This window comes from Arachis hypogaea, chromosome 13 (genome assembly GCF_003086295.3).
Source record: "Arachis hypogaea cultivar Tifrunner chromosome 13, arahy.Tifrunner.gnm2.J5K5, whole genome shotgun sequence".
In the NCBI taxonomy this organism is placed as follows: Eukaryota; Viridiplantae; Streptophyta; class Magnoliopsida; order Fabales; family Fabaceae; genus Arachis; species Arachis hypogaea.
In genome coordinates, this window is record NC_092048.1 from 139,707,131 (window position 1) to 139,719,683 (window position 12,553).

Below are 12,553 nucleotides of genomic sequence, written 5' to 3' on the forward strand. Positions count from 1 at the left end.
TAATTTTTTGATCAAATCGAACGATGCAGTTCTTACAATTTTGTTCCCAACAGTATCAAGCTCAACTTGAGCCATGTATATTTCTCACCAGTACACTTATGAAGGTGTGAGTTTATATTTAGTTGAGTTGTCATCACTGTCATCCTCATCGTCATTGTAATTATTATTGTCAGTTATCTTTTTTTGTTATTGTTTATTTTTTTGTTCTCTTTTATTATCATTATTATTGTTCTCTTTGTTTTCATCTTTTTTTTTCTATAAATATTAAGATAACTAGAATACAAAAATTTTGATATATAATACATAAATTTTGGTATATAGCATAAAAATTTTAATATACAATATAAAAATATTTGAAAGATCATATACTCAAAACATTGACACCCAACTAATAAAATATGCACAACACATAAATTTTGGTATACAACATAAAATTTTGATACATAACACAAAAATTTTGATGTGCAACATAAGGGTGTTCAATACCTGACCTAGACCTGAGGCATATTTTGCCGGGTTTCAATTTGTCATTTCTATCTGGTGTTATTTTTCAGGTTAGTTTAGGTTATGTTTTGGGCTACTCGACCTAGCCCGAAGTTGCTTTTTACAATAAAAATATATATTTTAGAGTGAAATTAATAATATCATATTATACTTTTATACTTTAATATTTTTTATATTATTCGGTATTGTTTTTGTTTTAAAAATAATTAATTTTAATATAAACATGATATAATATTTGTTAGATTTAATTTTTAAAAGTAAAATTTTATTACTTTAATATATAAAATTTACAAATTTGTATATTCTAATTTCATATCGGATTGATTTGATTTAACCCGATTTATTTTGGGTCATTTTCGGGTCATGTCAAAATAGATCTGGTGACCTTTTAGGGACATGTTCGGATCTACTTAAATCTAGCCCGGTCTAAAAAAACCGCTAGTGCCATCACACACATTTTTGGAGGGTTGTACTATATATAGTTAGAACATTGTCTCACCCAACAAACAAAATATATTCATAGTAAAACTTGTATGTTATGTGTAAAAAATTTGTCTACTATACTATACCAATAAAATATGCATAATATATACATAAATTTTGTTGTGCACAGAAATTTTTAGAAGATTACATATCCAGAACATTGATTTCCTAACTAACAAAATACATTTGCAACAATAATTTGTGTTATGTGCAAAAATGTGTGTGTTATATGTAAAAGATTATATGTTATATCGATAAATTTGTATTATGTGCAAAATTTTATATATTATATTTAAAAATTTCTGTGCTATATCGATAAATTTTAATTTATGTTTTACAACAAAAATTTATATGCGGCATAAAACGCAAAAGAGATAAAATAGTATTTATATTTGTATTTTTTTTACTGAACTTATATCAACTTAATTAAATTTAATTAAAAAAATATTTATACATATAATATTATTTTAAATTTACCATCATACCGAAACAAACATCAACAAACTATCCCCCAATTGATGATGCCAACAATACTTGTAAAATTTATTTGAATAAAGAAACTAAAAGCTCAATCTTTCCAAATTACAACTATAATAAGTGATGAAAAGCAGACATGATAAATTGTATAGCTATCATGGGACGTAATAATTGGAATTTGGAGACAAATATAAATGGTTCCAATCCTGAAGGTATGATGTGTTAAAAAAGTAATAACACTTTATAGTTTATAGTGACTCAATAATGCAACATAGAGACAACGTAACTTGTCTTCAGAGTTGTCTTTAATTTGAACATTAAACTAAGAGAATTATTCAAATGAAGATATAAAAAATATTTTTTTTATAAAGATATTTTATAATAAAATTTAATTTATATATTTTGTTGGTAAAAATTTAAGTGCAATTGATTTCACGTGAAGTTGATAATTGAGAGCCGTTAGATAATTTGAATGATTTGACTAAATTTTTATCTAATAACTCTTGACTATCAACTTCACATAAAATTAATTGCACCTGAATTTTTACATATTTTATTATATTTTAAATAAAAATAATATTTTTATAATATATTAAAATTTAATTTTATAATTCATCGTTTAAGAATTAAATTTTTTTCAATATAAAAATAATTATAAAATCTTCCTTAAAATATCCACCTTAAATTAAAAAAGCCTCCTTTTGGATTTAATATGCAATTATCGACGGAGAGGGGACCAAAAAAGTTCATTATTTTGAGTTTTTAACTTTTTATATCCTGCTAGTCAATTTATCCATGTCATGCATGATGCATCAAATTCGCACCATTATTTCTCAAAAGGCGATTTCCCATTGGTTGCTAGTATCACAAAAACTGGCAGAGACTAAAGAGCGAGCTTCAATTGATGGATAAAGCTAGCATCGCTGGAGAAACCAAGAACAATAATAAGACAACCACAAAATTCGCCTTTTTGGCCTACTATATATTTATTGTTAATTATTAAATAAATGGAATTGCGCTGTGCCCAGTCTCACTCCTCTTGTTTCTCAATTGTATCTGCATGACTGCATGTGTGAGAAGTGTTAAAATAATCTCAACTTGGACAATGGAGTTATGGATATTGGCAACGATGATTAAAGAATGCGTATTCTACACTCCAAAACTGTCTACCAAGTATATCTATACTGTACAGTACAAGAGAAATTCTTGGCCGGTGATACTCCATTATTAGTTGGATTTAATCATGCTTAATTAATTGTTAAATTAAATTATATTTTAAGATAAATTAAAATTTTTCAGCCATGACTAATTAAAATTAACTTCATTTATATAATCTTAAGGTTTAATTATTTATTCTACATATTTCTATAATTTTAATGAATTTTCAGTTAGGTTCTTATAATTTTTTTTCAACTGTGTGTTTGTTTATGTTTTCAATTGTTGAATCTATTGACCAAAAATGGCCCAAGCGATGTTACTTTGGTTACTAATCAGTGAAATGGTGAGAATTCTCTTGAATTGATTGACCTGTCTCATGTCCCAACAGTTTACTACATTTCTTTTTCAAATTAAAGTCCCAAGATTTATGATTATGATTTATGAGTCTTTTAAGTATTTGGAATGTTGGCTCTTATGTGGTGTTTTGTTGGTCAGCAATTCAGAATTGCTGCACTCATTCTGGATCTCTCCCATCCCTCTTTTTTCTCTTTGATGGTTGGGGTCATTTTATTTTCCGCAGTGGTATATATGGTCTATTATGAATGCAAGGGCAATCAAGCTTTTTCTAAAAAATTTGGTATCATGCAATTTTAAAAATTTTCATTGGTTTGCTTCAATAATATGAAGAGTTTAAAGAATCATTGAACAGAGATTATAGAAATATCTTTCATTGAATATTTATAGTTTTATTGAATTTTTAATTAGGTCTTTATATATATATTTTTTTCAATTGGATCCCTAAGAGTATAAAAGTAATTTCACATTTTATTAATATTTTTTTTACGTTTAACATTAATAGGGACTAAATTAAAAAATTATAATATATAGGACCTAATTAAAAAAAATATAAAAACCTAATTAAAAATTCGATAAAACTATAGACTTGCAAAATAATTAAACCTAAACTTAATAACATTTTAATTTTTTAGCTTACTTTTTTATCACTCCACTTATCACACTCTTAACGGGCTCCATATATTAATTATAATATCATATTCCTAATTATTAAGCATCCTTCGAATCATTACTTATTGTTTTTTTTTTACGATTTGAATTTCATATTTAAGAATGTAATAAAGATTAATAATAATAAAGAATTGTAATAATCATATTCCTTAAGTGACTTTAATTGTAATTGGTTTGTATAAGACAAAAGTTTCATATAGCAACTAATTCCTTTGTTTCATTTCATTATCATTGCAGGAGTAGAAGAAAGGTAAAAGTTGCATAGGTTCAGAGGCAAAAATCACTTTAATGTAATTGAAGCACAATCAGAAATGTCAATATTAAGTACCTAAAAATCATGAACTTTAATGCAATTGGAAGCACAATTGGAATAGGGTAAAGAAATTCACAACAAGTCATAGTTATCATCTCAAATAATATGACATTTGAATTCAACCTTAATATCGTGTCTATGTCAAAAGGAATTGAATAATTTGAATAACAGACAGACTCACCCGATAAAATTATTTTTAATCAACTAATTTTTAAGAATATAAAAAAATTATACTACCTCTAATGAGGTACGATAATAAACCGATTTAATTTTTTTATGTGTTTTTATGTGCGGTTACAATTATATTATACTAACTAATGTACTGCCAATTTTAACACTTTATTTAATGCATAACATTTGTAAAGTTCATGTTTTATGTCATCTATAAGTTCTTATAAATTAACATCCATTTTAACATAAATAACATCTATAATGACATGAAATTAATACCCAAAACTACAGTAATGTGTTTTAGTTATTATATTCGACATTAAAACTAGTCCTTGTTGAATAGATAACTATCAGGTTGAGTCTGAATTGTTGTTTTTTTCTTTTTTTTCCTAAGTCATAAACCAAGCTATTGGTGACAAGCAGTTAGTGTCTGAGGAGGGGATGTGTTTCGACAGATTAGAAGATGTGCACACATATTATTACCAATATGCGGCAAGAATTGGTTTTGTTGTCAATATAAGAACCACCGACTGGAAGACTAAAAATGGTCAGAAGGTGCTTGTTAATCAGGTTTTGCATTGTGACAAAGATGGATACCGCACATCTCGTGTAAAGGGACCCAAGAGAAGACAAATAGTGTCCTCAACAAACTACAAAACTTGTTATTATATAGCATTAGACAAGATGACATGACAGTAAAAGATTTTTCGAGTAGAGTTATCCCACACACACATGCTTAATCCGAAACTATCTGGCATATTTTCAGTAAATCGTCAACTAAGTATGCATGTGAAGGACCTGATACAACAAAACGACCAAGCTGACATTAGACTGAATAAGACATACTAGGAACTAGCCAATGCTGTCGATGGCCCTGCCAACCTCACTTTTACAGAAAAGAATGTTAGAATTACATTAATCATTGCTTACATGTTTCAAAGTGAAACAGATCCAAAAGAGTTATTTAAGCACTTCTCACATATGAAGGAGCTAAACTCAAAATTTTTTCTTGAAATAGATGTGGACGAAAACCATTGTCTCAGAAATGTGTTTTAGACCGAGGCTCGGTGTAGAAATGTATGGGAATATTTTAGTGATGTAGTGATGTTTGACACTACTTACAAGACTAATAGGTATAAAGTTATTATTTTTTGTTCGACTTAATTATATTTTTTTTCGGCTAAAACATTTGGATTTTACACCTATGTTACATGTTTTTATATTTTTATTGTTAAGATACGACATATCGTTCGGGTCTTTTGTAGGTGTGAACCAACATAAGATGTCTATACTTCTTAGATGTGCATTATTGCGCAATGAGGAGATTAGTACATTCTAATGGCTTTTTCAGACTTAGGTGAAGTGCATGGAAAAAATCCCGCTTGTGTCATAACAGACTAATGCCTTCAAATGCATTATGCGTTAGAGGCCACTTTGCCAAACACACCAATAGATAAGGCATATGGCATATCCTAAGGAAGTTATCACAAAAGCGGTTAGGTTACCGTCATTTCGATCAACTTAGCACATGCATGAAAAGGATTGTGTGGGAATCCAAATCTAAAGAATCATTTGAGTCATTTTAATTAGCACTTAAATTGTTTTAATTTAGTGCATGTTGCAAGTTCTTGTGCAAGTCTTTTATACTGTAGTTTAGTAGGAAACATGTATTTCCAAAAGGATTTTAGCGCAGACTAAAGTAAAGAAAGAAGAGTAATATTCATAAGATTAGATAGATAACATCATTTGTTAATTACACATAACACCCAAAAAGTTGAAACGAATCAGAAGTAAAAAGACATGCACCTACTCTAAATATCAATATTTCGTATTAAGGCTAAATGCAACTAACTTACCTTTTTTTTTTCTGAAGATCCTTCATTAACATTATCATATGTTGTCTTTCCAATAGGTGTGTCGGGGATAATCTCATTTCCGTGGATATTTTCTTACATGTCTTCTTCATATACACTATCTTTCTCTAATATAACTCTTTTTGGAAATTTGATTGTAATTTTTGTTTAAATAAATTGGATGTTGAGTAACTAAAGGAGATAATAAAAATGGCACCTAACACAAAGATCAAGTAAATCTAGTATGCTCAAATGTATACATGATTTTAATTCGAAAGTTTCTCCAAAGTTTCTAGGTGCAAAGTAAAATAAAGAATGAATAGTAACATCCACAATTTCAAATAGTTAAAATCCATAAAAGCACAAAAATAACATCATGTGTCAGGCATACGTAACATCCGAATCAAAATAAAAAAATATTAGCTATTCAAACTCCTATTCAAAATAAGTAGTATTATCAGTAATAAAATCTTTATTCATTTGAAATACCACTAAACAAACTAGCTGAAAAACAAAATATTAAACTATGCATATGAGGTAGAGTAGACATGATATTTTACATATTAATTCATCCATATTCACATAAGTTTTAAAGTTCTTAATTTATGAAGTGAATAATTAAAAAATAAAACAATACATCTAAATGTATAAGGTCAATTACCATGCTTAACATAAATAACTGCAATAGTGTTTTAATGATAAAGAAGATGTTTATAGAGAAAAAGTTAAAGATAAATCTACAAACAAAAAAAATGATATCATACTTCTAAAATTAGATAAAAAAATTAATTATAATTTCTATCCTTAGCGACTATGCTCAACATTATATCTAAAAAATGTATATTAAAATTACAAATTAACTATTTTAATATAAATGTCCAAATTTAAAAAAAAAAATTGATACTAGTATACTATTAAAAAAAGGCATGTTAGAGCAATAAAATTTTGTATTATAACTGAAAAATTATTAATTTACCTTTTCTCTTAAGGATTTTCATCAAATTTATTAGTTGATGCATGTCCAACTCGTGTATCGGTCTCCGTCTCATTCCCATGGGAGTTTCTTTACATATCTTCCTCTTACACCTTATTCTCTTTCTAACACATTCTCTCTTTGATATGCGACTATACTTTTTTGATAAATCAGACCTCTTTGATATATGACTGGGAATGCTTCATAATTAATGCACAAAAATCCGAGTTAATTTAGCTTATTGAGTTTTTTAATTACGTAATAGGTACTCAAAATTGACATTTTTGCTAATTTATCTCTAATCATTTAATGTACTTTTTTGGTCAATCAGAATTTTTTGGTCGTCTTCTTTCTATAGTATTATGCATATGTGTATCTTTTTGCCTCCTGATATGAATAATTCTTAATGCTTGTTTGTTGAACACCTGATCCAAAGCAGCACAGATATATACTTAATTAAACTATTTAACTTAAATATAACATCCCAAAATTTTTTACTAGCATAACTACAATAACATCTTTGCTTAATATAATTAGCATAACTATAGTTGTAAAAATCGGACCAGATCGATCGGTTCGATTAAAAAACTGATGAATCAAATTTTTAACCGGTCTGGTTCAATTCAAAGACCGTTTAAGATCAGAATTAGTGAAAATCGATAAAAACTGGTGAAAATTTGGCCCAACCGAACCGCTTAAGAGAAAATTTTAAAATTGATGAAAATGTGATTTGAACTTAAGTCCCCCTTGTACTGCATGCTTCTCTTACCACTAAGTTATATTATTCTTTGTTATTTCATATGCTAATTTTTTTTTTTATCAAAGATAAAAACACTCGAACCCGCAACCTCTAAGTGAGTATGGGAAGTATGCTAATTATTAATTATATAGTAAAATCGCACAATAATTTTTTTAGATATTATTTTAGTTTTATATTCACTTATATTTAAATTAATTATATTTTTTATTATTCCTAATTATGAATATAAATATGTATAAATAAAAAATATCAAATATTTTTATTAATTATAATATAATTATTTTTTATGATTATATGATATTTATTAATATTATTTTTTAATAAATAGATATAGTATATAATAATATAATAAATATAAAAATATTTTAATATAAAAATAAAATTAAAAGATATTTATCATAAAAAATACTAAAATTTTATATACTTATTTAATAATAATCGAATTATAATTTGTTAATTATAAATTATTGAAATTTAATTTTTTTTAAAATATTAGTTAAGATATATATTTTAAATTTTAATTTTAAATTTTTTATTATTTTATATTTTTATTTATATTATTGATTCAACTAATAATTTATTAATTAAATTAATAAATTAATAAACTAATAATTTAATCGGTTCAATTACTAGTTCAATTCTTACCACCATAAGCATAACATCCCTATGTAAGAATTACAAAATGAAATTACTTGACCAATACAAATGTCTTCTTAAACAAGTCACAATTACAATAATGATTCTTCTGTTAAACTAATAAATTAATAAATCAATAATATAATCAGTTTGATTACTGATTTGATTCCTACCACCATGAGCATAACATCGGTATGTAAGAATTACACAATGAAATTACTTGACCAATATGAAGGTCTTCTTAAACAAGTCACAATTACAATTATACCCAAATCTAATTGGCAGTACTTCACCAAATAGCATGATCATACTCACCAAGATAAAAGATCCACTCCAAATAAAATAATGAACTAATGCATAATTTTTAACCAATATGAATCCAATGGCTATTTTTCCATTGATACACATTATTAATCTCTAAAATATGAATTTAAATGTCACTAAATTCTTTCCGTAAATATAAAAAGTTAAAATAATATAATATAAAACAAAATCAATGTGTGCATATTGTGTGGAACAAATCATCGAAAACAGGGATAGTGTTAAAATACTTTTATGCCAATTAATCAGAACATATAAATAGATAACATACCTCTATAAATAAAAAATAATGCTATGTGATGTTCCGATTATGAGGTTTTGAGATTTTTTTTCTCTGTTTTTTCATTCTTCTTTCTTAATTATGAGATTATGGTTGAAATAGAATTTGAAAAATATGAATGTTTTTCTGAGTTTAATGTGATGAAATTTTTGGATATTAATTTTCTGAAAAAAAATATATTTTAATAGATAAAAATGTAATTAAAAATATTAAGAATTTAATTTGAGAGAAATTAAAATTAATTTAAAAAAATTAATGTCACTAAGTGTTTACAAAAAGACGAGTGATAATAAAATTTATATTATTCACACGCTTATCAAAAAATAAGATTCTTTTGTGATATTTTTATATTATATATAATTCTTTAATTACTTATTAGCATTCCCGTTTTAAAATATATAATTCATAATTTATTAAGCATCATGTCAAACTCTTATCTTGATTAATTTTTATTATATTTGCTGGGCTGCTTAAGTATGAATTGAATAATACGCTTAATATATAGTAAAATTAATTTAGGTTTATGCGGATAAAACAGTGTTGAATACAACGAAAGTAAACTCACCACTTAACTAACCAAGAAAAAATATATATGCAGTTTAAGTTATTTTTAAGGGTTTGGTTAATATGTGTTTTTATTTAAGGACATATAATAAGTTTATTACTAATAAAAAATTTTAAATTTTTTTATTTAATAAATATAAAATAAATATATTAAATTTTATATTTTTGTATTTTTAATAAAAAAATTTAATTTATAATCTTAATATATCTTTTTAATTATAATAAATTAATTTTGATAAGCGAATTTAGAGTTTAGACTTTAGGTATATCTATCTTAGTTGCAAAAAATTAAGTGGAAAATTTGTTATTGGTTCTCCCAACCCTGAAAATATGTCTTTTTGTGATGTAGCTCCGGCAGCAGATCAGAGTAGTTAAATGCTCCCTATTTCTATGCATAAAATAAATAAATAATTAAAGAGGATACCCTTGACTGTCCTATTAGAACCTAGGACCCATCGTAACCTCTTTGCACCTCCATCATCGTCCCATTCTCCAAACCATAGCTTAGTTATTTCCATTGAATTATAATCATCATCATCTGTATTTGTTCTCACCACTATACCTTATCCATTAAAAGCTGACAGCATGAGCAGCATGCGGATTCAATCGTGGCTAAAAACATGCTCCACGGCCACCGCTACGCAGCAATCCACCATCCCCATAGACACAAGTAGCAGCAGGTATTATTCCTCCGGATCCGAAGCTCTCAGTTCTTCCACAACCTCTCAAGAAAGCAGTAGCAGCACCACCCCCACCCTACTCAGCGACCTCTCCATACAGACCCTCCCATCCCTTCCTTCTCTTCAGAAACTCACACCTCAAAACCTTAACTTCTCAGTCTCCCACCATTGCCAAACCACCTTCACACTGCAACCTCAACGGGAACACTCTCGCCCCGTCACCTCCCTCGCTCTCCACGGCCACCTCCTCTACGCTGCCACCGCACACCAAATCAATGTCTACGATCTTAACACGTGCGCCACCCTCCAAACTCTAAACTCAGAATATCCGTCTTCAGGTTCCACCAAGGCCATCACCTTCTGCAATGGAATGGTCTTCACCACCCACCAAGACTGCAAGATCCGCGTATGGAACTCTAATAAACACCGCATGTTAACTGCTCTTCCAACCACCAACGACCGTCTACGCCGTTTCCTCTTCCCCAAGAACTACGTCACGGTGCGCCGCCACCACAAGCGGTTATGGATTGAGCACGCAGACGCCGTTACCGGACTCGCCGTCTCAAAATTTAACGATTTTATATACTCCGTTTCATGGGATAAAACCCTCAAGGTGTGGCGAGTCTCGGACCTACGTTGTTTGGAGTCAGTGAAGGCTCACGAGGATGCGGTCAACGCGGTCGCAGTGTCCAAAGATGGAACCGTCTATACTGGATCCGCAGACAGGAGAATAAGGGTCTGGGCAAGAGCCAACGGGGAGAAGCGTCACGCGCTGGTGGCGACGTTGGAGAAGCACCGTTCAGCGGTTAATGCGCTTGCGTTAAATGACGATGGTTCGGTTCTATTTTCGGGTGCGTGCGACCGTTCCATATTGGTGTGGGAGAGAGAGGATAGCGCCAATCACATGGTGGTTAGTGGGGCCCTCAGGGGACACCAGAAGGCTATACTGTGCTTGATTAACGTCTCTGATTTGTTGCTGAGTGGGTCAGCTGATCGGACGGTCAGGATTTGGAAGCGGGGTTTTGATGGGCAGTTCTGCTGCCTGGCGGTTCTTGACGGTCACCGGAAACCAGTGAAGTCGTTAGCAGCATCAGTACAAGTGCGTCATCAAGGTGAAGATTCCCAAAACGATATCGTTTCGGTCTTCAGTGGATCACTTGATGGCGAGATCAAGATTTGGAAGGTTTCCTTAGCTTCACTACCAACGGACCTTCTCAGAAAATGAATTGCTAGCTCTACTTAGACAACAAGCTTTTTTTTTTTTCAAAAAAATAAAAATGAAGGGAAAAAATAATCAGCAGAAATTATTTGGTTCGGAGAAAAAAATGTATATGTTGACATCTATCAGCTGTGTCTTGGTTCGGTGATATTAGCAAGGGCTAAGAAAACTCCAACATTTTTTTTTGTTGATTGTGAGATTTGTTAAATTAATATTACTTTTTGTAGAAGTTTCTTAATATTTGTTAAATTATTATGTGAAAAATGTTAGAAAAGGAGCAGTTAGTTATTAGTATTTTAAAAAATAAATTAAAAATATATTATTAAATTATTAAATTAAAATAATTGAACTCATAACTAAAAATATTGAAAAATAAATAACAAATTTTATTTACCCTTAAACCTGTTTTTTTAATATCTGTACTATTTTAATATTCATGTATTCTTAAAACATGTTTATCTTTTGCTCTTGACATATTGTTTCGTTATAACTTATAAGAGCATCTTCAACACTTTGTTTTAGTTTAATTTTGTTTTGATTTTTTTGAAATCATATCTCATAAAAATTAATTTGTGACACAAAGTAAAATTTGTCACTCCAATATTTTAATGTCAAATGAAATTAAACTCTAAAGAAATTCTAATGAAATATTTTTTAAAAATATTTTGATAACTAAAAAATATTAATAAAAAACTGTAAAACTTATTATTTTTTATCTTATTTAATGTACTTTGTAATAAATAAATGCTAAATAAAATAAGTTTGGACTATTTAGACCGATTATTTTTTTTTCTATAACCTTACCGAATATTTTTTAGTATGATTTTTGACATTTACAATAACTAAATTATTTAAAACTGCCAATAAGTAATAATTCAAATGGCATAGTTTTCCTATACTCAATTAAGAGATTGTGAGTTCGAATCTCCTATCTTTGGTTAAAAAAAAAAATTATTTAAAACTAAAACTTATATTCGATATAATATTAAAATGAGGTCGGTATTAATAAAAAGATATCGTATCTGTCTAAAAAAAGACCAATTAATATTATTACTTGTATCATGTAACCTATTAAATGAAATAATTGAAAATGATATAAAATTTAAATTGAGTTGAGATCAAATATTAAAACAAC

General features: G+C 28.3%; 1 protein-coding gene across 1 annotated transcript; it reads left to right on the top strand.

Annotated features, from left to right (window-relative positions):
• Positions 1–9,858: 9,858 nt before the first annotated feature.
• LOC112792161 (protein JINGUBANG-like) lies at positions 9,859–11,604 on the top strand. Its single transcript, XM_025835288.2, has one exon. The coding sequence runs from the start codon at positions 10,105–10,107 to the stop codon at positions 11,422–11,424; it is 1,320 nt and encodes a 439-aa protein (XP_025691073.1). The 5' UTR covers positions 9,859–10,104; the 3' UTR covers positions 11,425–11,604.
• The last annotated feature ends 949 nt before the right edge of the window (positions 11,605–12,553 follow it).

Excerpts from the sequence above, each read along its gene's own strand:
- LOC112792161 (XM_025835288.2), top strand. The coding sequence starts at position 10,105 with ATGAGCAGCATGCGGATTCAATCGTGGCTAAAAACATGCTCCACGGCC.